This window comes from Zalophus californianus, chromosome 3, assembly GCF_009762305.2.
Source record: "Zalophus californianus isolate mZalCal1 chromosome 3, mZalCal1.pri.v2, whole genome shotgun sequence".
Classification (NCBI taxonomy): domain Eukaryota; kingdom Metazoa; phylum Chordata; class Mammalia; order Carnivora; family Otariidae; genus Zalophus; species Zalophus californianus.
Genome location: NC_045597.1, coordinates 141,726,560 through 141,750,796, shown reverse-complemented (window position 1 = coordinate 141,750,796; position 24,237 = coordinate 141,726,560). Strand labels below are relative to the sequence as shown.

Genomic DNA, 24,237 nt, shown 5'->3' with positions numbered 1-24,237 from the left:
TCCCCAATTTGCAATGAGGAAACTGAGGCACAGAGAGACTAAGGCAGTGGGACTTCAGAACCCATGCTCCTACCCCATTGCCTTTGTCATATTGTGTGATTTATTTTGTTGTTGTTTTGTGATCATAATCAAGTTTATTATTCCTGTTAATCTCTGTATTCCATAGAAATACCCTGAAAATATCCCCTGATTTCTCTGGCAAATGCTAAATATGTGATTCAATCTACTAAACTACTACTGGTTGTTATTCCCCTAGCTTTAATCATAGTGTATTTTTAGGTTGGTTGATTATTTTATTGCTTATAATCTGTCTTTTCTCATTGGAATATTACCTTTTCAAGGGTAGAGACCTCTGTTTCATTCACTGCTATATTTCTAATGCATAAGTGCCTGGTATATAGCAAATGCTCAATAACTATTGGTTGCATGAATAAATACTGACTGAATGAATTGTATTAAAAGTGTATTTTTTCTATATGTAATGTGATTTAATCAGTCAGCCAATATTTATAAGCATCAATTCTGTGCCTAGTGTGGTGTTCTGTCTATGGCACTTGTAAATAGCAGGTCCTCTTCCAAGCACTTTACATAAGCAACTCTTTTAATCTCTCCAATAACCCTACAAGGTGGTCTGAAAAGATCCCCCAAAATGGTAAGACATGACTCCTTTCCATATGGAGCTACAAATCTAGTTGAGAAATAATACTAATGGAAATGAAATAGTTAGAAAACAAAGCAAGTTTGTAATATAAACATATAATTATTAAATTTTGACAATAGTCAAATTTTAGAAAAAAGGAATATAGGCAGGTGTTTCAACTTTTAAAAGGAGTTGGTCATTCATCTTGGTCATAGATGAAGGGAGGAATTCGGATAGATGAAGGGAGGAAGGGGATGATACTTCTGCAAAGAACAACTAAATTAAGGTAGAGACCAAGGATGATCCTTGGGGCCCGGTAATAATGGTGTATGTCACTGAGCAGGTAGGAGGGGCAGGCCGTAGATAGCTTTGAAACCTAGGCAGAAAGGTTTGGACAGGAGGTGGTGGGCATCAGTAAATCACTGCTTTTGTGTAATTTATATAGTCAGGAAAATAAGTCTTCTAGCCATATGTGGATTAAATGGAATAGAGTATAAAGCACTTGTCCCAGTTCTTGGCATGTAATAACTATCACTAAATGGTAGCTATTATTATTACTGCTAATAATAATAATAGCAGAGAAAGTTTTGCCTTGAATTTTTAACCTGGATAAATAGACTCATTCTGGTTTGTTTGTTTGTTTGTTTGTTTTAAGTCAGGTCTACCTAATTTGTCTTTCTAAAGCTTAACTAATGATAGTATATTGATTAAGACAAACAACTGGGATTCCCTATGAAGAAATGGGCAGATCCCACATATACTCCAGTAAAGAAAATATGTTGTTTTAATGTCATACCCATAGACAGAGCTAAAAAATAATCACACAAGGGTGCCTGGGTGGCTCAGTAGGTTAAGAGTGTGACTTGATTTTGGTTTGAAGTCTTGATCTTGGGATCCAGGGATCAAGCCCTTCCTCGGGATCCACACTCAGTGGGGAGTTTGCTTGTCCCTCTCCCTCTACTCCTCCCCCTGCTCGTGCTCTCTCTCAAATAGATAAATAAAATCTTAAAAAAAAAAAGCACATGATAAAGTTTCCAAACTACTAGCTACCTATACTTTATTAAAATGTGCCATTGCCACAATGAAAAACAGTGTGATGTTTCCTCAAAAAATTAAAAATAAAATTACTATATGACACAGTGATTCCATTTCTGGGTATATACACAAAAGAATTAAAAGCAGGATCCCAGATAATTTGCACACCTGTGTTCATAGCAGCATTATTCACAATAGCTAAAATATGGAAGCAGTACAAGTGTCCATAGATGGATGAATGGATATGCAAAATGTGGTGTGTACACACACACACACACACACACACACACACACACACAATGGAATATTAGTCAACCTTAAAAAGGGAAGAAATTCTGACAGATGCTGCAACATGGATGAACCTCAAAGACATTATGTTAAGTTCAATGAGCCAGTCACAGAAAGATAAATACTGTATGATCCCATTTATATGAAATACTTAGAATAGTCAAAATCATAGAGACAGAAAGCAGAATGGTGGTTGCCAGGGGTTTGGGGGAGGAGGGATAGGAGAACTATGGTTTAATGGGTATAGATTTTCAGTTTTACAAGATTAAAAGAGTTATGAAGATAGGTGGGTATAATGGTTGCACAACATAATTAATGTGTTTAATATCTTTGAACTGTACGCTTAAGAATAGTTAAGATGGTAAATTTCATGTTATATGTATTTTACCATAATAAAAAAAATTGGGGCAAAGAGGTGCTATTTGCAACTCTACAGAATCCAGTTATAGCTTTTTGATATATCCCCATGGAAGATACTTCACTAAAATTCAGCTCGTATAAAAACAGGCATTTCCCAGAGGGATAAACAAAGAAGGCATAATAACCTTTGCAAGATCCTCCATAAACTTCAAAGGATAGGAGAATGCCTGTAAGGTTTTTTGTTTTGTTTTGTTGTTTTGGGTTTTTTGTTTGTTTGGTTGGTTTTTTGTTTTGTTTTGTGATGATAGGGGAGGTGGAGTATAAGCAAACTGTATCTCAAAAAACTTTAAAAAAAATCCATCTAATTATAGTGTACCAATTTTCTTAGTACAATATATTTCATACTAACTATTCTCCAAATTGTTTTCCAGAGTTAACAGTGCAACTTATAATTAAATATTATGCTAGATGAAGAAACATAGGCCAAAGTTCAAAATGAGCTATATGTGGATAGAGAGATCTGAACAACAGAGCTTCTGTAGGGGAAAGGACTAAAAAGTTGAAAAGACAGCAAGGGACGGGGAGAAAAAAAGTGATTCAAGCCTTTTAAAGGTTTCAAAGCCAAGAATTTAAATTCAAAAGTATTAGTCCGAAATCACTTAAATTCATGTATGCAGTTTGCATTATTGTCCATGTCTCCCAAAGTAGAAAACAGTTTCTTTACGCAACACCCCAGGCCTGCTCCATCTAATTAACAGAGAAAGGTCATCTGCACACAGGAAGGCACTACCTTTGCTGCTGAAGAGCTGGATTAATCTTTTAACAAAGTCTTAAATATTTCTAATTGCCTTTGCCCTTAAATCTTGGTATTCATCAGACTTTCAGCCATATTTTCTGTCCTCTTCCTTGGTGTGGACCTGCAGTGCCACACATTCCAGCCTGCCCTCCACACCCTTTGCACAATCATCCATCCTAAGTGGGGCTTTATGGACAGAACAAATTTTTTCCTAGCCATCGTCTTTGCAGCCTTGTGACAGAGGTCCCTTTGCCTCTTGAAGGTTTATATACCACTATGACACTATGACACTATGGCACACACTTCCTTTTTTTTTCTTTTTTAGACACACACTCAGTTTCTAACAGTAAGATTAACTTGGAGTAAAAAATGCACTGTGTATTTTGGGTGCAGGTCACTGTTTGCTGTTCTGGTTGGCAATGTACACAATGATTTAAGCAATACTCCTTTGGGCATTTTAGTTTAGGGTGTGGCTATTATGTGACACAGCTGTCAACTCTTGGTTTGTTCTTGAGGGCAATTAGCAGAAAACTGGTTTTTCTGTTTTGGTTTGTTTGGACTAACTACTTGCTCAAGCAGAAGGAGCTTGCCTTCAACACTGAGGCAAACTCAACAAGGAGGCCAGGTAGGTTCTCCATCTCTGCCATGAAATGAAACCATTTATGATATTTTCTACATCCTGGTATCTCTTGATATCTACTCTTCTGAGCTTGCTCCAACCTCTCCCTTCATGGCATCAGATAAAGTTTGTGGGTCCCAGGAACTGGGATCCAGGCATGGTTTCCATCTTGCTGGCCAGCGGGCAGATGCTGAGACCAGAGACCTGGGTAGTAGCTATATAGCTGCAGAGCAGCCATGACATATTCTGGGAAACAAAAATAATTGCTGAACATCAAAGTGTATGTGAAAGCACTTTTCCCTCTTTGACTCAAGAATATTATCATGAACCTTAGCAAAACAAAGCAATGGTGCTAATTCAGTCTTCTGAACATTAGGCTTGAACCTGAACATGCTTTTGAAATGAGTTAAGGGTTTAAACAGTGAGTGGACTAGTTTAACTCTTGTTTATTGCTTTATCCTCCATTCTGGCTTTGTCCCAGAGGTTTCCATTGGCTCTAGCAGTTTTAGAGTCAGTCTCTCTGATGTATTTGCATCTGACCTCTGACCTAAACTGCAGTGTTATTTTCAGCTGTTCTTTGACAGGGAATCCAACAGCTGCTGTTTAATACCACAGACAGCTTGTGACACGTGCTGGGTTTCTAGCAAGAGGATTAATCTGATGATCTTGGGCTCTGATTTGAAGCTGTCTGTAATTTTCCTGCATAATGGGTGGAGAAGAATAAAAATGAAACCTGAAGTACATTGTTATCCTTTTTAAAAAATTCAGTAAAATATACAGTGTTAACCCTTAATTAAACAAACAAACAAAAAAACCATTTTGTTGCTGCAATTAAAAGGTAATAACAAGGTAATTACTTCCTGGTAGTTGTGATAATTGAATTTGAAAATGCTAGTGAGTGGAGTAAGTAATCACAAAGAAATCCTGAAATGGTAGATATCGATAATTGCTCACTGAAATATTTTTTAAATGTCCCTAAGAAATCTGAAGCTCTGAGAAAATGTGACCATGCCACATAAACTTAACAAAAGGCAATAAGTTTTAGAAAAGGGAATTAATCTAAAATTATAAGCAACTTTGTGGCTTAATTCCAAAATACATACTAGAACTTATTATTTTTTTTAAAGATTTTATTTATTTATTTGACAGAGAGAGACACAGCGAGAGACGGAACACAAGCAGAGGGAGTGGGGGAGGGAGAAGCAGGCTTCCCGCTAAGCAGGGAGCCCAATGTGGGGCTGGATCCCAGGACCCTGGGATCATGACCTGAGCCGAAGGCAGACGCTTAATGATTGAGCCACCCAGACGCCCCTAGAACTTATTTTTAAAGTACATTTTGTGGGGTTTTCTTTGCATAAGGGAGACTTGAAAATCTTGAAAAGATTGATATCCAGGTCCCTGATTGGCTGGTTTCAAAGTCCACCCTAGCTATAATAGATTCAATGGCAAAATTAATTTGGGTTGTCAGGATGTAATTTTTTTTCCCTTTGCTATTAAACATCAACTGATAGGCAGAGAGCTAGAAACTGCCCTCCCCATTTAAGATAATGGCAAAAATATCAGGCACTTAGTGTTACCATACCAGGGGTGTGGCTATTCTTTCCCATTCTCTTCTCTCTCTCTCCCCTCTCGTGATAAACTCAATGGGGTTGTCTATTTTTAACCTCCTGTTCTTTCCTTTTGGCAGAGTAATCAGTGCGAGCTGAGCTCTTTCCCTGAATGAATCCAAGTAGCCCCAGTGATTGCCTTCTGAAATGACCAGCAGACACACATCTGTCCAGAGGCTGTCCAGAGTATAAATTCTGGTTCTAAAGTACCATGTCTAGCCAAGGAAGTCCTGGTGTGGAGTTTTCTACGACGACAGTTAGTTCAGTAGCTGTTCAGGCTGGGGACTCCAAAGTCGTGATAGCTGTCATAAAGGTAAGACAACTTTCTTTTTTCTCTGTGGCTCTTGGCTTTTTGCAGGGTGTTAATAATCCTAAAGAACGTTCCACATATTCAGCAGCACTCAGCATATAGAAATAGCATAGCAAGTACATCTTACTTCTAAGTTTAAGAAACCAAACATGGTTTCTCTTTCAGTTAGTCAGAAAACATCTACAGCAGCTTAATTAAAACAAAAACAAAAAACTCTACCGTATACTTTCAATTTGGTTTTTAAATGCAAGGTACTCATGACTGCAAGTTCACAGGCTGGAGAATCAAGGGGACCTGTAAAATGTTTGTGATTTTTGAGAGTGGATGTGATGGAGGACTGAAGAGGACGGTCCCAGTAGATACATGATGGAGGGCAGGGAACACCTAATAGGAGGCTCTGATATGTGCCCTCTGCAGCACTGCTTTTGACATGGTAAAGGCACTAGTAAATCCTTATCACATTTTGGGGGAATGAAGACCCTGCCAGGGAAGGTGCAAAGGGCAGATGTCAAATTTGCCCTTATCAGCAGGAAGTTGAAGCCACTTGAGGCTTAGGGCTATTGCATATTTTATGTCCAAGTAATTTGCTGATTTGCAAAGATGGCCACATACCTTTAGGCTGAAGAAGACATCCATGATTTTATTTCCTATGAAACGTCTTGCAAAAACCCTTGAAGCATTATGCTTGGATTTAGACAAGTCACTACTTCAGGAATTCAGTGTTTAATGAAGTGAACAAGGCAAACAAGCTGGTGCCCACCAGCCAGTTACTTTCAGGACCGCACAAACCTGAGCTGAATGACTTCTCTGGCCTTTGTTAGAAGCGTGGACTGAGGCCTGTTTAATTTAACTTAATTGCTGCGAATTTTATGTTAATATGAAAAGTTATAACAGGAAAGCCGCACTTGATACTATGCAAAACGATTCACTCTAGAAGAACTGAATATAAAGTGTTCCTACTGATGTGATTCCCAGTGCTCTTGAGACTTGGCCCCATGCAAATAGCACCTCTGATGATTCCCTGGCCCTCAAGTCCTTTCAAAGGCAGTAGGTGGACATGGAAAGAAGCCTGAAGCAGAAGTAGCAAAAATTGATAATTTGCATGTGATTTTATGATGCTTTGAGTAACTACAAATTTCAGCAGTGAGGGAAGAGAGGCAAACTCATTGTTTTAAAAAAGTTAACTTTTCTTTCCCTCAAATAGGAAACATTTCTTAGAGCAGGAAGAGGAATAATGTGTATGGGATAAATTATAGGAGAATCAGAGGTCAATTGACAGTGCAGGGGGAAAAAAAAAGCCCTAAAATTATGCTGGAAATACTTATTTTAACTTGATCGTGTTTCTAAGAATGTTCCCTCTGACCACCCTCCACAGCTTCTTTAACTTACTGCTGTCCCAAATAAAATAAACCTCAAGCTATTTTATTTTAGAGTAGAAAGTCCATCTTAAAGGAATAGAAGTGTCTGTGTCAGATCTGTATGGGTCTGTTTCCAAATGGTCTTAGGGCACTCATGATCTGGACTAGCCACACATATTTTTCGTTTCTCTTCAACAATTTGCTTATCCATGTGCACGTGCCTTTTAGTAGTTCCTCTTGCTTAATCAGTTGTTGCGTCTTAGAAAAGCAATTCCTCAGGAAATGCAATGGTGAATTATATCTTGGAGCAGTGAAAGTGTCCTACGTGTGGAAAACAAATTGGCTGCATTCATACAGCTGTTGTCACATGCATCTAAATTTATTGACATTTTCATACATACTTTATAGATTACTCAACAACAAAAGTTGGAAAATGTTATGTTTTTAACTTTACTGTAAGATAAAAATCTGTTGCTTCATCTGCTGTTTATTCTTCCCAGTTGAACCAGTGAGGTCAATGTAAAGACACTGATCAGCCTAAATAGCATTTATAAAACCTTTCCCTTTTGGTGAAGTTTGCATCCCATTTGCCCCTATATGCAATTTCACTATTTTTATGGAATTAAGTTTTGTGAGAGAGAGAATGTACAATTGTGTAACATGTGCTGTAATTTTATAATATTCAATAATACACAATCTATTGTATGTGTTCTTCATTTGAGAATTTTTAATTTAAATACAGTATGCCAAGAGAAAAGAATTTACCCTAAGAGTGAAAAAAAAGGGTGTGGATTTATATTAAACCTGTTATATTTCAATTTCAGGAAGGCCTATCTCTATAGAAAGAATAAATTTGTTCACAGTAAAACTAAAACAGAAAAAAAGAAAGAAAGAAGAAAAAGGAGAAGGGTAAAGGGGAAGAAACAAGAGGAACTAAAAGTGCATTTTATTTCGTTTTTATTTATAGTGTGGCAAGTGGGTGCAACTTCAGTTGGCTGAATCACAGCCCAATCTTCTAGAAATTGGTAGCAGTCAAGATGAGACCAAAAAACTTCTTCATGATCATGAACTTCTTTTGGCCAAGCTCAAGGTAAGCTATTAAAATGTGAAGCAGATACAAAATTAAAAAGAAAATAAAAAGCTATTTCTTATACTTCCTCTTGATTTCTCTGACATCACTGGCCTATTGCCCTATTGATAATGGAAAATCTCTATAGTTATTTTTGAGCAAATACCAGCATTCGAGAGAGGTAACAAGATTTTTTAAAAACTTTCCCTAATGTGATAGAAAATATGGAGTGATAATATTTCCACTGTGTAGAAATAACTAATTTTTTTTCCTGGCTGCCTCAGTGAAAAAAAAATTCCATCATTTTTCCATTTCATACATTATACTGTTAAGTCACAACAACAGATCCAAACTTTCTGTTGTTAATGATACCTGCTGGCAAGAATAATATAGAAGCTTATTTTCCCTCTGTTGAACTGTTGAAAACATCTGATTTTGTATTTAATATTAAGAGTTCTTGAAACCAAATAATAATTTTAGGAAAATCAGAGTTATTATTCCATATATGTGTGGTTATTTAGTTCAGAATCTAAAAATAACATTAGCTTGAGATTCCCAGATAAGGTATCAAGTCAGGGCCAGCTACATAACTTGTGGGGCTTAGTGCAAAATAAAAAGGTGGGCTTCCTGTTTAAAAAGCAAGAAAAAGCTTTTTCTTGACCTGTCACATTGTATTTTATCTGCTATTTAATGTCTAGTTCCTTCAGGCCTGGGATACATTCTGGCCAAGTGCACACCCTCACAGGCTCTGGGCCCCGGCCATGGCTCAGTCACAGGGTGTGGGCCTAACCCCAGGCTTTCCCTAGCTGTGCCTTGATCCCAGCAGGGCAGATGGCAGAGGTCATTGAACAAGGGTAGGGGAGCAGACAGGATAGCAGAGACTCTCTGGGAGGCAGGGCTCCATGTGAGATAAAGCACCGATCCCCCAGCACTTCCTCTGTTGTCCCATTGGACTTACAAAACACAAATTCAGAAATCAAATTATTAAAAAGTTCAAAACAGTGACAGACAGAGTCACTTTAAATCCCAAGTTTAAACCCTTCTAAGAACAGAGCCCAGGGATGCAGCCAGCCATGTGAGTAAGAACGCTTGTAGGTAAATGAATGTCTTCACTAAGATCAAAGGGTTTGATTAGGCAGCCAGCAATGACTCTGTTTTTAGTGCTTTAATATTACTGTCTTCTTTGAACATCCTAGGCTGGATTGTATACTTGCTTCCTAGATTTAGAAGCAGCTCTAAACTGCATCTGATATATACAGACAGTGGTTTTCTGATTGGACAGTAATAAAAGTAATTGGGTATATGAGACTGGAAAGTTGAAGAAAGAATTAGTACTGAAGGAGGGAGCCATTAGAATCCAGAATTTATTCTCCTGTTTAGGCAGCTCCTTGCTCTGGGCTCTGGGCTGTCTTTCAAAGTAGAAATCCCTGGCCACCAGGAAGTTCTTTGTATGTAAGAAAAGAACACATTATGATGTGAAAGAGCATTGAACCAGGAATCAAAAGATCTATGTTTTAGCACTAATTATACCGTTAACTAGTGTAATTCAGCTAAAAATTCAAAGTCTGACTGCGGCTGCTACACAAATAAACTGAATTCCATGAATTGTGGAAACCCAATACTTCCTCAAAATTCCTGCTCATCCCTAGAGGTTTACTTTCTCATGGTCTCCTGTGTCCCCAGCTCCTTCTTCTATACCTGCCAACTGTTTGTGCTGAAGTTAACTTGGACTTGAAACTACATCCCTTCCCCTGTTTCCACTAACTCTTCATGCCCAGCCAGCATTTGCAGGTATACTAATGAAATGTGAGTGGTGGGGAAGCTCACGGAAGTGTGGGTCTTTCACGCTCCCTCTTTCTCCCAACCCTATGCCTCTCCAGGGCCACACAACTCCAGGGGGAATGCTGTCTCAGGTGAAGCAGTTTGGCTCCACAGCAACTATGCTTAAATGCTTAAATTTGCTTACCTAAATCAATCCAGGAGCTCAGTGGGGTGGGGGTGGGGGTGGGGAAGGAAAAGGGCTTTCCATTTAACAGGATACATTCTCAGAAGATGCTTGTGGTTCAGAATGTAAAGTCCTGTTGTCCTTTTACGCTAGGCTTCTGGCTATGGACTACCTTCTGGACTTCAGGCTTTTTAACGGTAAAATGAAGGGAGAAGATTGATCAAAGCTCCATATCTATTGTGGATCTTACCATAAGGTGCCATGGGATCATGGAGCCATTCTCCTTCTCTGTACATGGATCTAAGAACATGAGGTCTCAGGTAAAAAGGCCTTTTGGCTTCACGTAGGCCTCTAGCCATGACATCTCTATGTCCATCTCCCATACCCTCCTCGACCCCACCTATCACTAGCAACTTAGCCACCCACCCCCCAAAGAAATTTTAAGTAGTAGCATCCTCCTCCAATGTTATTGATTAAAAAAAAGAAATCAAGGAGTCTGAAGTCTGTTCCAGATTTGCTGACAAAAGACTTCTTAAAATAAAAAAGTGGGGTGCCTGGTTGGCCCAGTCGGTCAAGCAGTCACCTTCAGCTCAGGTCATGGTGGCTGGGGTGTGGAGTGGGGGGGGCGGTCCCTGCTCAGCAGGGAGCCTGCATTTCCCTCTCCCTCTCCTCTTCCCTCTGCTTGTGCTCTCTTGCTCTCTCTGTCAAATAAATAAATAAAATCTTAAAAAAAGATTAAAAAATAATAAAAAGGTAAATTCCATATTGCAGATGTATAGATCATGAATTTAACCAATTTATTAGCTATTACACTGTCTTGTAGGGACAACTTAACCTGTAGCACAAAGTTGTTGGATCCAAGTTAGTTTTTTATTTTAAATATTTTATTTATTTATTCATTTGAGAGCAAGAATGAGATAGAGAGAGCATGAGAGGAGGGAGGGTCAGAGGGAGAAGCAGACTCCCTGCTCATCAGGGAGCCTGATGCAGGACTCGATCCCGGGACTCCAGGATCATGACCTGAGCCGAAGGCAGTCGCTTAACCAACTGAGCCACCCAGGCACCCGGATCCAAGTTAATTTTAATATGAGCTTTTTTAAGATTTTATTTATTTATTTGACAGAGAGAGACACAGCGAGAGAGGGAACACAAGCAGGGGGAGAAGCAGACTCCCGCTGAGCAGGAAGCCCAATGTGGGACTCGATCCCAGGACTCTGGGATCATGACCTGAGCCAAAGGCAGATGCTTAATGACTGAGCCACCCAGGTGCCCAATATGAGCTTTTTGAATGATAACAACATTAGCAGTTCAAAAAGCCAATAATATTTAATATTTAATGTTCATTCCAGTGCACAGGGCCCTGCAATTTATTCTGATTATAAAGATAAATGCTGTGTAAGGGTGTTTGAGAGGGTGTAGGATTCAGCGCTGAGTCTACTCTAATTTGGGCATAGCAGTTAGCCTCTCTGGTTTCAGGTTCTTCATTTGAAAAATTATGATAAAAGCAGTTACCCTCAAACACCTAAAAATGGAAATTTTGGGGGAAAATGCAATGATATATGCATATACCTGCTGCTTTTAAAACAAAAAGTGGTATAAATGTTCTGTTAATTAATATGTCAGAGGAATTTGGATATTTAATTTGATAGAAAAGCAATGTTCTGCCTCCATTGAAAATTATCTCAAACCCTTTTAATTTAGATTAAAAGGGAAATTTCTGGAAACAGAATTTTTGTGAGATTTTCCTAATGTTGGTAATGTCTATACCCTGAAGATATTATTTTCCTTTCAGCAGTATAGTACTTAATTCCAGTGGAATGTCCAGAGAAAAAATAATTTCCCTATTTTTAGTGGTGAAAACATAATCATGTGGAAAAAGCATTAACTCCCAAAAGGCATCTAGATTCTCAAACCATACTCAAATTATTTCTAATGAGAAAGAAGAAATTTGGGAAAGGGGAGAGAGATTTAAGTCAGGTAAAGATTTGCCTATGGCTGCTTTTGACATTGCATTCCTAAGTGGTTCTCAGAGGAAAGAGGAATTGGAAGGACGTTAAGGATGTTGCTGAGAATATTCTCCTCAGCATCTGCCTTGTAACTAACGACATTGCAATTGTCCAAAGGAATTTACAAACCAAACAAACTTCCGGCCACTGGCTCCTGTATTGGTACATATACAATATTAGCATCCAGGGAAGAATGACCCTTTTGAGTATAGAATACTAAATTTTACCTCTGATTTGACTTATAAATCTATTGGTTCCCTGATTCCGACTAAATTTCTGACTCAGGGAATACTTATTTTTCTTCTATTTCCATTTACTCAGCTAAAAATGAATGCATGAGAGTCAAAATATATTACTAGTAAAACTAAAAGTCTTATTAAAACTTGCCTTACATAAGAAATAGCATGATTTTCTACTATAAACTTGAGTATTCACTAAGAGTGTAGTATTTAAAATTTTTTTATTGTGGTAAAATATATATAACATAAAATTTGCAATTTCAACCCGTTTTTAAGTGTACATTTTATGGCATTAATTACACTCACAGTGTTGTACAGCTATCACCACTATTTCCCAAGCTTTTTCTTCACTTCAAATATAAACTCTGCACCTAGTAAGCAATGACTCTTATTCCTGCCTTCTCTGGTAACCTCAAATCTACTTTCTGCCTCTACAAATGTGTCCATTTTAGGTGCTTCATATAAATGGACTCACTCATATACTTGTCCTTTATGGTGGGCTTTATTTCACTTAGCATATAATGTTTTCAAGGTTCCTCCATGTTGTAGTATGTATCAGAACTTCATTCCTTTTTATGAATGACTAATACTTTATTGTATGGATATACCACATTTTATTTATCCATTCATACTTTGATGGACCCTTGAGTTGTTTCTGCTTTTCAACTATTATGAATAATTCTGCAATGAACATTGGCATACAAGTATCAGAGTACCTATTTTCAGTCATGTTGGGTATATTTAATTTTTTGAAGACACACCAAAAGGTTTTCACAGCAGCTGCATCATATTACATTCCTACCAGCAACATACATGTGTTCTAGTTTCTCTACATCCTTGCCCAAACTTGCTATTTTCTGTGTTTTTGATTATAGCCATCCTACTGTGTGTGAAGTGGTATCTCATGGAGGTTTTGATTTATATTTCCCTAATGACTAATGATGTTAACCCCCTTTTCATGTGTTTAGACAATTGTGTATCTTCTTTGAAGAAATGTCTATTCAAGTATTTTGCCCACTTTTTAATCAGGTTGTTTTTTGTTGTGGAGTTGTAAGAGTTCTTTATATATTCTGGATATTAATCCCTTATCAAATGTAGGATTTGCTAACATTTTCTCCCATTCTGTGGGTTGTCTTTTCACTTTCCTGATAAGGTCCTTTAAGAATGAAGAATAAAGGGTGCCTGGGTGGCTCAGTTGTTAAGCGTCTGCCTTTGGCTCAGATCATGATCCCAGGGTTCTGGGATCGAGCCCCCTATCAGGCTCCCTGCTCAGTGGGAAGCCTGCTTCTCCCTCCCCTGCTCCCCCTGCTTGTGTTCCCTCTCTCGCTGTGTCTCTCCCTGTGTCAAATAAATAAGTAAAATCTTTTAAAAAAGAATGAAGAATAAAGGAAATCTGTGTGACTTAATTGTATATATTTCCACACTAGAGAAAATTTTATAGCATGTATGTTGAGAATGTGATGGAACCCTTTAGGACAGTATTGGAAGAGGACTGACCTGTATTACCTTATCTGCATCGTAGCAGTGTTTTACCCTGAATGTTTACTTCATATAGGAAATCCATTTTCTCTCTTTCCCTATTTTCCTATAGACCCATAAGTTAGAAAATTTGACTCTCTTGAGTTAGAAATGCTACTCTCTCAGATGCCTTCACCCATCTCTCCTGCTTCCCTACAGGAGTGAGGGGCGCTGTGTTCCCTGATTGGTGAGACTAGGGAAAGAAGTGGCTGCCATGGGGAAGCCAACCTCAAGGTTTCTCACTGCAGACCCTGTCTACCCATGGGCTACATGTTCTTTACTCTCTCTGCTGCTGCTGACCCGGTTGGAAATCCCTGCCTGCCAGAGGCAGGCTACAATCTCACCCTCTAGGGCAGCTGAATGTGTGTCTGTGCCTCAGACCCAACTCTCTCCACAAGCAGGTCCCAATGACTAGAAGTAGAAAACTAAATCAGCCCATCCTCTGGTCCAGTTTTATGGTAATGAGAGCAGCTATTTTGATCCATATCTGACCTTTATGTCAATTTTTCAATTGATTTGTAATCTTGAGGGGAGAGGGGTAAGATTAATTTGTACCTTCCAAATTCCAATATTAAAAAAAATTTTTTTAATTTAATTCTAGTGTAGTTATATTAGTTTCTGGTATACAATATAGTGATTCAACAATTCCATATATTACCCAGTGCCCATCAAGATAAGTGTATTCCCAATCCCCATTACCTATTTCACCCATCCCCCCCACCAACCTTTCCTCTGGTAACCATCTGTTTGTTCTCTATAGTTAAGAGTCTGGTTTTAGTTTGTCTTTTTGTTTTTCTTTGTTCAATTGTTTTGTTTCTTAACTTCCACATAAGAGTGAAATCATATGGCATTTGTCTTTCTCTGATTGGCTTATTTTGCTTAGCATTGTACTCTCTAGCTCCATCTATGTTGTGGCAAATGGCAAGATTTCATTCTTTTAATGGCTGAATAATATTCCATTGAATATATATATATATACACCACATCTTCTTTATCCATTCATCAGTTGATGGACATTTGGGCTCTTTCCATAAGTTGGCTATTTTTTTTAACTTACTAATTTGTTTAAAGTAGGCTCCACACCCAGCATGGAGCCCAATGTGGGGCTTAAACTCATGACCCTGAAATCAAGACCTGAGCTGAGCTCAAGAGTCAGACATTTGACTGAATCACCCAAGCACTCCCATAAATTGGCTATTGTAAATAATGCTTCAGTAAACATAGGGGTGCATATATCCCTTTGAATTAGTTTTTTTGTATTCTTTGGGTAAATACCTAGTTGTGTGATTACTGGATTATAGGGTAGTTCTGTTTTTAACTTTTTGAGGAAACTCCATACTGTTTTCCACAGTGGCTGCACCAGTTTGCATTCCCACCAAGAGTACAAAAGAATTGCTTTTTCTTGGTGGTTCAAAGGGATCTGTGTCTTAGTGTTCTAACATATAAAGGACCTGTCATATTTTCACTGATTATTTTGAAGAGAATCACTGAAATAAGGTAGGAGCTACTAGGAGCTATAGTAGGCAGTTTAATTTTCTTTTATACTTTTGAAGATGGAGAACTTTTTCCATTAAAAAACAAAAAAGTATTTTTACAATTATGAAACAGTAAAACTTCAGGGTGATTTTTCCCTACCTTGCTTGGCACTTTTCTAGGCTATGGGGTATTTCTTTTCTGAAATGTTCAGCTCCAGTGAGTACTGTGGAAGTGTGGAGTGAAATAAAATTCAAATTCTTTAGATTGGAGAGTGCCATGGACAATCTGATAAAATATTATTTTTATAAGATAAGTTGGTTTAAGAGAGAGTCTATGACAATAGGCTTCCCAGACATGGAGTTAAGGCATATTAATATTGTAAATATCACAAATAATTTGTTAGCAGTTCAGGTTAAGCAGCAGTTCAGAGTGTGATTATACTTAATGAAGTGTTGATGGGAGTTGATTTATTAGAGGGGAAGGAATTCTGTAAGTGGAACATTTTGTATGCACAGAGACTGTACAGTAAAAAATTGGGGGAGGACACTATATTATCCCCGGTCTTGGCTCAGTAGTTAAGGTTGGACTTGACTCCTTGGCAGAAGCTCAAGGGCCTATGGGAAAGATGAGACACTCACCATATTACTCTGGCCTGGGACACCAAGTGACAAAGAGTTGGCAAGAAAGAGAGGCATCTTCCATATTTCTGAAGGGAATAGAGCATGCCTTGGTTATAGCAAATACTGACAACTTTTTTGACAACTTTAGAAGAACCCAGTATATAGGAAAATTATGGTAGATTAAAGATGGCCATAAATTCTTTGGCACTCCTCCCATTGCGAAGTGAGGTCTGTGTCCATTCTCTTAAAACTGGATAGACTCTTGGACTGCTTTGCCCCAAATATTACAACATAGGTAATGCTGTCACAGTTTCCAGACCCAATGTCAAAAGACCGGCTGCTTTTACTTTCTGTAATTTCAGATAGTCACTCTTGGAACCTAACCAACTTGTGAGGAAGTCAAGTAGCACAGTCGAGGCCCATGTGGAGAAGAACTGAGGCTCCTAGCAACAGCTCTGGCTGAGGTCTTGGGTAACAGCCAAACAACTTGCGAGTTATGTGAGTGAGCCATCTGAGCCATCTTAGAAGTAGATTCTCCAGGCTGGGTTCAGCTTAACTGTGTGGAGCAAAGACAAATCTTCCCCACCAAGCCCTGCCCAAGTTGACAATTGTGAGCAAAGTAAATAAGTATTTTAGGCCACTAAAATTTGCAGTGGTTTGTCACACAGCAATAGATTTTGAAGGGATTTTGAAGTCAGAACTCATGAACAAAAGATACAGAAAGAAGAAAACAAGAGTTTTCATGGGGAGAAAGTTGAGAAGTGGAACTAAGATTCTCTAAAATGAAAGATGATGTGATTGTTCTAATGATAAGCAACAAGAAAATTCTGAAGTTTGTGAATGATTTACTTTTAGAAAATTGAAAGCAGGTTCTAAAATATATCTGTTATAATGTTAGTCTGTTTGACTTTCATTTTGGTATACTTTTTTGAACAGGAAGTAAAGGTTTGTAGTTATAATTCAGCACACAGGGATATGCACAAAATATTACAGGTAGAGTGTGGAAAGAATGACTACCTGCCAGGGAATTCAGGGGAAGCTTGATAAGGAAAATGATATTTGGCTGTCCTGGAGATGAATATGAGTTTTCCAGATACCACAGACCAAATTTAAAGGACAAACAATGGACTGGGAGAAATATATTTGCAGTTTATATGAAAGTTAAAGAGTTACAATCCTTCGTATTGATAAGAAAGACAAAAAAACAAATAAAATCAATAAAAAACATGATTCACAGAAGAGAGGCAAATCACCAATAAACATACAAAAGGGATGCTCAACATCAGTAATAGCCCGAGAAGCAAAACTAAATAATAATAAAAAAAAACCATGATTTGCCTAATGTAACATTAAAAATTCAAGATATTTATAATATCCAATGACAGAATACAAGGAAAGGTACATTCTACCCTACTGTTGGTGAGAATTTGGACTGACACAATCATTTTGGAAACTAGCAAGCATTAAAATGTAAAATGCTTACATGCTATGACTCAGCAACCTCACTTCCCAGAATCTCTCCTTAGAAATGAGAGCACTACTAAGGATATAGATACAAAAATGCTTTTGCTATGATGCTGAGCATCTTTCCACATGTTTTTAATGGAATAATTTAATTGGAAACAAAACAATGTCCAACAATAGGGAAATATTTATAAATTGACCATTTATGCTTCTTTCATACTTTGGAAGATTAAGCTGAGTCCCAGGCTTCTTGTTGTGACATAGGTAAACTCTTAGATGTTTAACCCAATGTTGGTTGGGCTTTATGGTATTTGTCACTAAATGCATTCTTATTTGAAATCTGGGTCAAAAGTCAGGATTACAACTAGCATTTTTTTTTTAGATCATAGGCCTGTAGTCTCCAAGCTATTAGTTAGAAAACGGTGCTTCTTTAAAATATAAATCTACAAACAAAAGTTTTCATTGAAAGTAGAACCCAGAGTCCTTATTAGTTATCACAAAAAGGGTCCCCCTGGTGTGAGATCGGGACTGACAGGACAAAACTTGGATAGCTTAAGAAATACAAATGAGGGCTAAGAGAGATAAAAATGGTAGCAGAGGACTCACTGACCTCTACTCTCAGTCTTCAATACTGCTGAGTTAGCTTAAATGTTAGGATAGAAATATCCCTTTTACATTCTATCCAGATGGCAACAGATCCTTCTGCTCTAGAAAAGACCCAAGTATGTATCGTACTTGACCAAGAATGTATCTTTTCTAAATATAGATTTTGTCTTAGATATAAGATATAAATGTGTAAAACTCAAGAGTTTTTCAAATGGCATAGCTATATCATTCTCATGACAAGTTCAGTAAGCTGTCAGTCCTCAGGAAAATAAGACAAACTTCTGATTCTTTGGTCAGCCCAGTCTTCCAAATCACCTGTATCCTCTCTCTCCTACCACATATTTGAGGTTCAGGGACTTAAGTGAGTTTAGAATTTTTGTCTTAAAAAGTTGTCTGAAAATGGAATACTGGTTCCAGGTCCAGGCAAGATGGAATAAACACACTTCACCCTATCTCCATTACAGGCAGCTATAAACCCTGGCAGAATGTGTGTATGCAGAGTACGCTGACAGTTAAAGGCTAGCAGGTAGATTAGGGAAAGATCAGAATTCCCAAACCACCAAACAGCAGTGTTGTTGTTTTTCTCCCTCCAGTGTTGCCCAGCTTAGATTTAAAAGCAAGTTGACACCCTGAAGTATACCCTGAGGTAGACAGAAACAGCTCCAGAAGAGTGAAGACTCTTTCATATCTAAGCAGTAAAAAGAGAGCTTCCATGGGTCAGACAGAAAGGGAGGAAATACCCTGCTTTTGTTTTTGCTTTTTGCTTTTTTATTCTGTCTTCCCCAGCGCAGGCAGTCCCCTAGAGGCAGCTGTGATGGAGAAGGTGGAGGCAACCAGGTAGGTTCCTGAACCTCTGAGAAGGGAGAAACCCATCTCTGAACAGAGGAATTATGGTATCAGAACTTGCAGTGAATTTACGTCACCTTTTTTTTTTTTTACATCACTTTTTTCCTCCTTCTGTTCTCCCCACTGTTTGGTCCTGCAGACATAGTGCTGGGAACTACATGGCAGAGTGAGTAAACCAAAGCTTCAGGTTTCGGGCCAGAGGACCAGTAAGGGGGTTTCCATGGTACAGATTTCAGGCCCTGAGTCAAGTCAGTGAAATTAGAAGAAGCAATCTCACCTTTCAACTCTGTAACTCTTACTTATATAGATGGCTTTCCGATTTTCTTTTTAAAAAGCTCAATTACTCTGTCAGTAAACAGGGAACTCTGAAGAACCACAAGCTCTCAGATTCAGTTTAATAGGACACTTTTCTAAACTTTAATTTTCAACTCAAAACATATCCAAAGTTTTTACATAATTGAATTTGGAGAAACCCAAACCACCCAACGCTATTGCTCACTGCTTTCTGAGAGCCTGAGATTCTTTGGTTCAGTGATCCCATAGGCTATTAAACTTTTATTGATGTAGTGGGAAAAAAAAAACCCACTTTACTAGTGTGTTACACTTATTAGAGGAGCAATAAATACAAATATATAACGCTAACCACACATGGAAGTCAACATATGTAATTTTAAATACATATCCATATAAATTTTAGAGCATAAAATACTTACAGTAAAAAAGGATAAATGTATCAAATCAACAATCTAAGTTTCCACCTTATGAAATTAGAAAAATAAGACCAAATTAAAACCAAAGCAAGCAGAATGAAGGAAAAAATAAAGAGCAGAAATCAATAAAATTGTAAGCAGGAAAACAATAGGGAAACGAATGGCTCTTTGAAAAGGTCAGTGAAATCGATAAGCCTCTAGCCTGACTGAGAAAGGAAAAAAGAGAGAAAACAAAATGACCAGTGTTAGACAGGAGGGATGAGGCGTCACTGTAAATCCCACAGACATGAAAAGTATAAGATGGGAATGCTATGAACAACTCTATGCACATAAATTCAGTTAAAACTTAGATGAAATAAACCAATTATTTGAAGACCATAAATTGCCAAAACTCATCAATAAGCTAAGTAAAAAGTGAAAAGAAACAAATGAAATTAATTTAATAATATGCTTAATTCAACCCAGTATATCAAAAATATTATCAAATAACATGTGATCATTATAAAAATTATTAATGAGATATTTTAATTTTTTGTATTAAATCTTCAAAATCCAGTATGTATTTCATACATATTACAATCTGAAGTAGCCACATTTCAAATAGTTAGTGGATATCATATTGTACAAGGTGGATTTAGAGAATAAAGAAGAATAATCCTTCTGGGAACAAAAATATTTTACTCTTTTTAGCTCAGGAGAAGTCTGCTTATAACCAAGCCAATATATGTAGGGCCTGAAAAGGAAAATTATGAGATGAGATTTCTTTCAGGGACAAGAAATGAAAGAAAACCAGCCCAATTTATTTCTAGTAGCAAGTTTTTGAAAGCAATTAATAAAGCAGTTATTAGACACTGTCATAGGAAGGAGTAGAAATATTTTTCCTAGTGTAACATTTATAAAAATATATATGTGTGGGGCGCCTGGGTGGCTCAGATGGTTAAGCGTCTGCCTTCAGCTTGGGTCATGATCCCAGGGTCCTGGGATCGAGCCCCGCATCAGGCTCCTTGCTTGGCGGGGAGCCTGCTTCTCCCTCTCCCTCTACTGTTCCCCCTGCTTGTGCTCTCCTGCTCTCTCTGTCAAATAAATAAATAAAATCTTATATATATATATATATATATATATATACATATATATGTATGTGTGTGTGTGTGTGTGTGTGTGTAAATATATTTGTGCATATGTTTGGTAGCTATTGCAACTGATTTTATTTGAGAAAGTAATTTTTTTCAAACAAATGAATTACATAGGCATTTTGAAACAATGAAAAGAAAACCTTGTATTAATCCAGTTTGAAAGGCTGACAGTGGAAGGCAGTAATTAAACTGTGAATTGTTTGGTTGTGAGTTCTGGAAGCATTATTGCATATTTCATTAATAATTTTATATGTAATTAATTTGCTGTTCATTGTTTTTTCATTGCTCAAATATTGCTCAGTGAACTTCTTATGGTTATGTTGCTTAATGGTGATAATAATGTGGGAGACCAAATGCAATCCAGATTCTAAAATTAGCCGAAAGGATTCTGTTACTATGCCTTGGTTAATTTTGCTTAATGTTGGTTAGCAAATCATTAAAGAATGTATATTTTGTATTTGAGTGATGAATATATAGCACAAAGCAGGAATGTGCTTCCATTAGGATGTTAGTAAAACTTGGACTAACTTAAGAATTTTTCTTTATACTGCTTAATTCATTTGTAAATATTTCACTTGTGACTAGCTTTCTTTTATGTTTGTAGATGATGGCCTTTTTAGACTTTAGAGAAGTGAAATTGCTGGATCATATGATAGTTCTATTTTATTTTATTTTATTTATTTTTAAGGATTTTATTTATTTATTTATTTGAGAGAGAGAGAGAGCATGTGGCCTGGGGGAAGAGCAGAGGGGGAAGAGTGGAGAGGGGGAGAGGGACAAGCAGACTCCACGCTGAGCGTGGAGTCCGACTTGGGGATCAGTCTCACAACCCTGAGGTCATGACCCTGAAATCATGACCTGAGCTGGAACGGAGAGTCAGATGCTTAACCAACTGAACCATCCAGGCTGCCTGGTAGTTCTTTTTTTTTATGTTATGTTAATCACCATACATTACATCATTAGTTTTTGCTGTAGTGTTCCATGATTCCTTGTTTGTGTATAACACCCAGTGCTCCATGCAGTATGTGCCCTCTTTAATACCCATCACCAGGCTGACCCATCCCCCCACCCGCCTCCCCTCTAGAACCCTCAGTTTGTTTCTCAGAGTCCATAGTCTCTCATGGTTCGTCTCCCCCTCCAATTTCCCCCCCTTCATTCTTTCCTTCCTGCTATCTTCTTTTTTTTTTTTAACGTATAATGTATTATTTGTTTCAGAGGTACAGGTCTGTGATTCAACAGTCTTACACAATTCACAGTGCTCACCATAGCACATACCCTCCCCAATGTCTATCACCCTGCCACCCCACCCCTCCCACCCCCCACCACTCCAGCAACCCTCAGTTTGTTTCCTGAGATTAAGAATTCCTCATATCAGTGAGGTCATATGATACTTGTCTTTCTCTGATTGGCTTATTTCGCTCAGCATAATACCCTCTAGTTCCATCCACGTCGTTGCAAATGGCAAGATATCATTCCTTTTGATGGCTGCATAATATTCCATTGTATATCTATACCACATCTTCTTTATCCATTCATCTGTCGATGGACATCTTGGCTCTTTCCACAGTTTGGCTATTGTGGACATTGCTGCTATAAACATTGGGGTGCACATACCCCTTCGGATCCCTATGTTTGTATCTTTGGGGTAAATACCCAGTAGTGCAATTGCTGGATCGTATGGTAGCTCTATTTTCAACTTTTTGAGGAACCTCCATGCTGTTTTCCATAGGGGCTATATCAATATACATGCTCACCAACAGTGCACAAAGGTTCCCTTTTTTCCTCATCTGTGTCAACTCTTTTTATTTCTTGTCTTTAATAATAGCCATTCTAACAGGTGTGAGGTGGTATCTCATGATATCTCATTGGTTTTGATTTGCATTTCCCTGATGATTAATGATATTGATCATCTTTTCATGAACCTATTTCATAACTGATTTGTGGGTGTTGAACCAGTCTTGTAGCCCTGGAATAGATTCCACTTGATCATGGTGTATGATCCATTAAATGTATTATTGAATTCAGTTTGTTAATATTTTGTTGAGACTTTTTTGCATCTATGTCCATCAAAGCTATCCCTGATTTTATTTTAAGATTTTATTTATTTATTTGACAGAGAGAGAGCACAAGCAGGGGGAGTAGCAGACAGAGGGAGAGGGAGAAGCAGGCTCCCCGCTGAGCATAGAACCTGATGCGGGGCTTGATCCCAGGACCCTAGGATCATGACCTGAGCCGAAGGCAGACGCTTAACTGACTGAGCCACCCAGGCTTCCCTATCCCTGATCTTTAATAACCAAGTGATCTGCCAATTTCTATTGTCAGTTAATGTTTTGGGCTTGAAAAAGAAAGAATCATGGTCTGTATATTATTACTTATATAAAAGAGGTTTAAGATTGAAGTCTTTGGTAAAGCCTACATTCCAGAACTAAGCCACCCACCTGGAAAAAGTGTAAAAAATTAATCAAGATTAGGAAGACAAAGAATTATACATTCTGGATTTTTTTTTTCTTCCAAGAACAAAAAAACTTTCTATATTGCCTGAGACTTAAAACTGGCTTGCAGAAAAGATTAAGTAAACATAGGAATACTAAACGACATTTTCAATCCTGAAATTTCCATCCTGACCAGTTCATTGTCATCAATAGAGATCAGGTTATACTTCTACAAAAAACTAGCTAAATTTGAAAATGGAATTTTCCCATAGTTACTAGAACTTTTATCATTAACTTAGTAACCAAATATATAGCTATAGGACCTCCTTTGTGTATATACCTCAGAATTGGGTGCACAAAGTGTTGTGGGTGTGAAATGTTACAAAATGAAGAGAAATTCCTACCTCTTGGTTGCAGATGCAATAATGGTTACTATTTAATGATTATGATGTGCCAGCCATCATAACAGATACATTAGGTGTTTAATGCTCGGATCAACTTTGTGAGGTAGGAAATATTCACATTTAACAGATGATAAAACAAATTTTTCCCAAGTCCCACAGTGGTTTATGCCACTATATGTCACTGCCACTCCAATTTATTTAAAGAGGTAGGATTAATATTCAAAATACAACCACTGACAGATAATATATGGAAAACTTTATAAAAGTGCTGACAGATGACTCATGCAAGAGTTCCATCAGCCCAGTAGAAGAGAATATTTATTTGGATCTTGAAGGAACTGACGGGTAAGAATTGAGAGTCAAAATGACATTCACATCAGGGAAAGGTATTAACAAAGCTGTTGAGATACGCATGTATGTGAAGAACCCTGCCAGGAAACGTCAAGAGATGAGGCTAAACTGGTATAGTGTATGAAAATTGGGCTGGAAGGCAGTACATGTTGGGCTGCACAATTAGATTTGATTGTGGCCAAGCAAAGGTTCTTAGAGCAGGGGAAAGATTTGATAAAAATTCAGTCTGAGAAATGTTACCTTTATAACATTATGCAGTGTGGACTCAGATGGAAAATCCCTGGAGTTAAAAGATGTATATGGAGTCTTCTACTAGACAATGGAACTTAGAATAGAGTTCTGAGTGTAAGAGTAAAGAGAATTAAACTTGAAAGTTTTTGTTGTAATAGCATCATATATTATGTA

General features: G+C 37.7%; 1 protein-coding gene across 2 annotated transcripts in view; it reads left to right on the top strand.

Annotated features, from left to right (window-relative positions):
- Positions 1 to 24,237, top strand: part of CCDC141 (coiled-coil domain containing 141) — a 204,292-nt gene that overhangs the window by 9,853 nt on the left and 170,202 nt on the right. The window contains exons 3-4 of one of the 2 annotated variants that reach the window (XM_027590871.2): positions 5,426 to 5,658; positions 7,981 to 8,103. In XM_027590871.2, the coding sequence (XP_027446672.1) occupies positions 5,557 to 5,658; positions 7,981 to 8,103 (225 nt within the window). In that variant the 5' untranslated portion in view covers positions 5,426 to 5,556. Of the gene's footprint in view, positions 1 to 5,377; positions 5,659 to 7,980; positions 8,104 to 24,237 lie in introns of those variants that run through there. The other variant, XM_027590870.2, reaches the window with a different exon arrangement.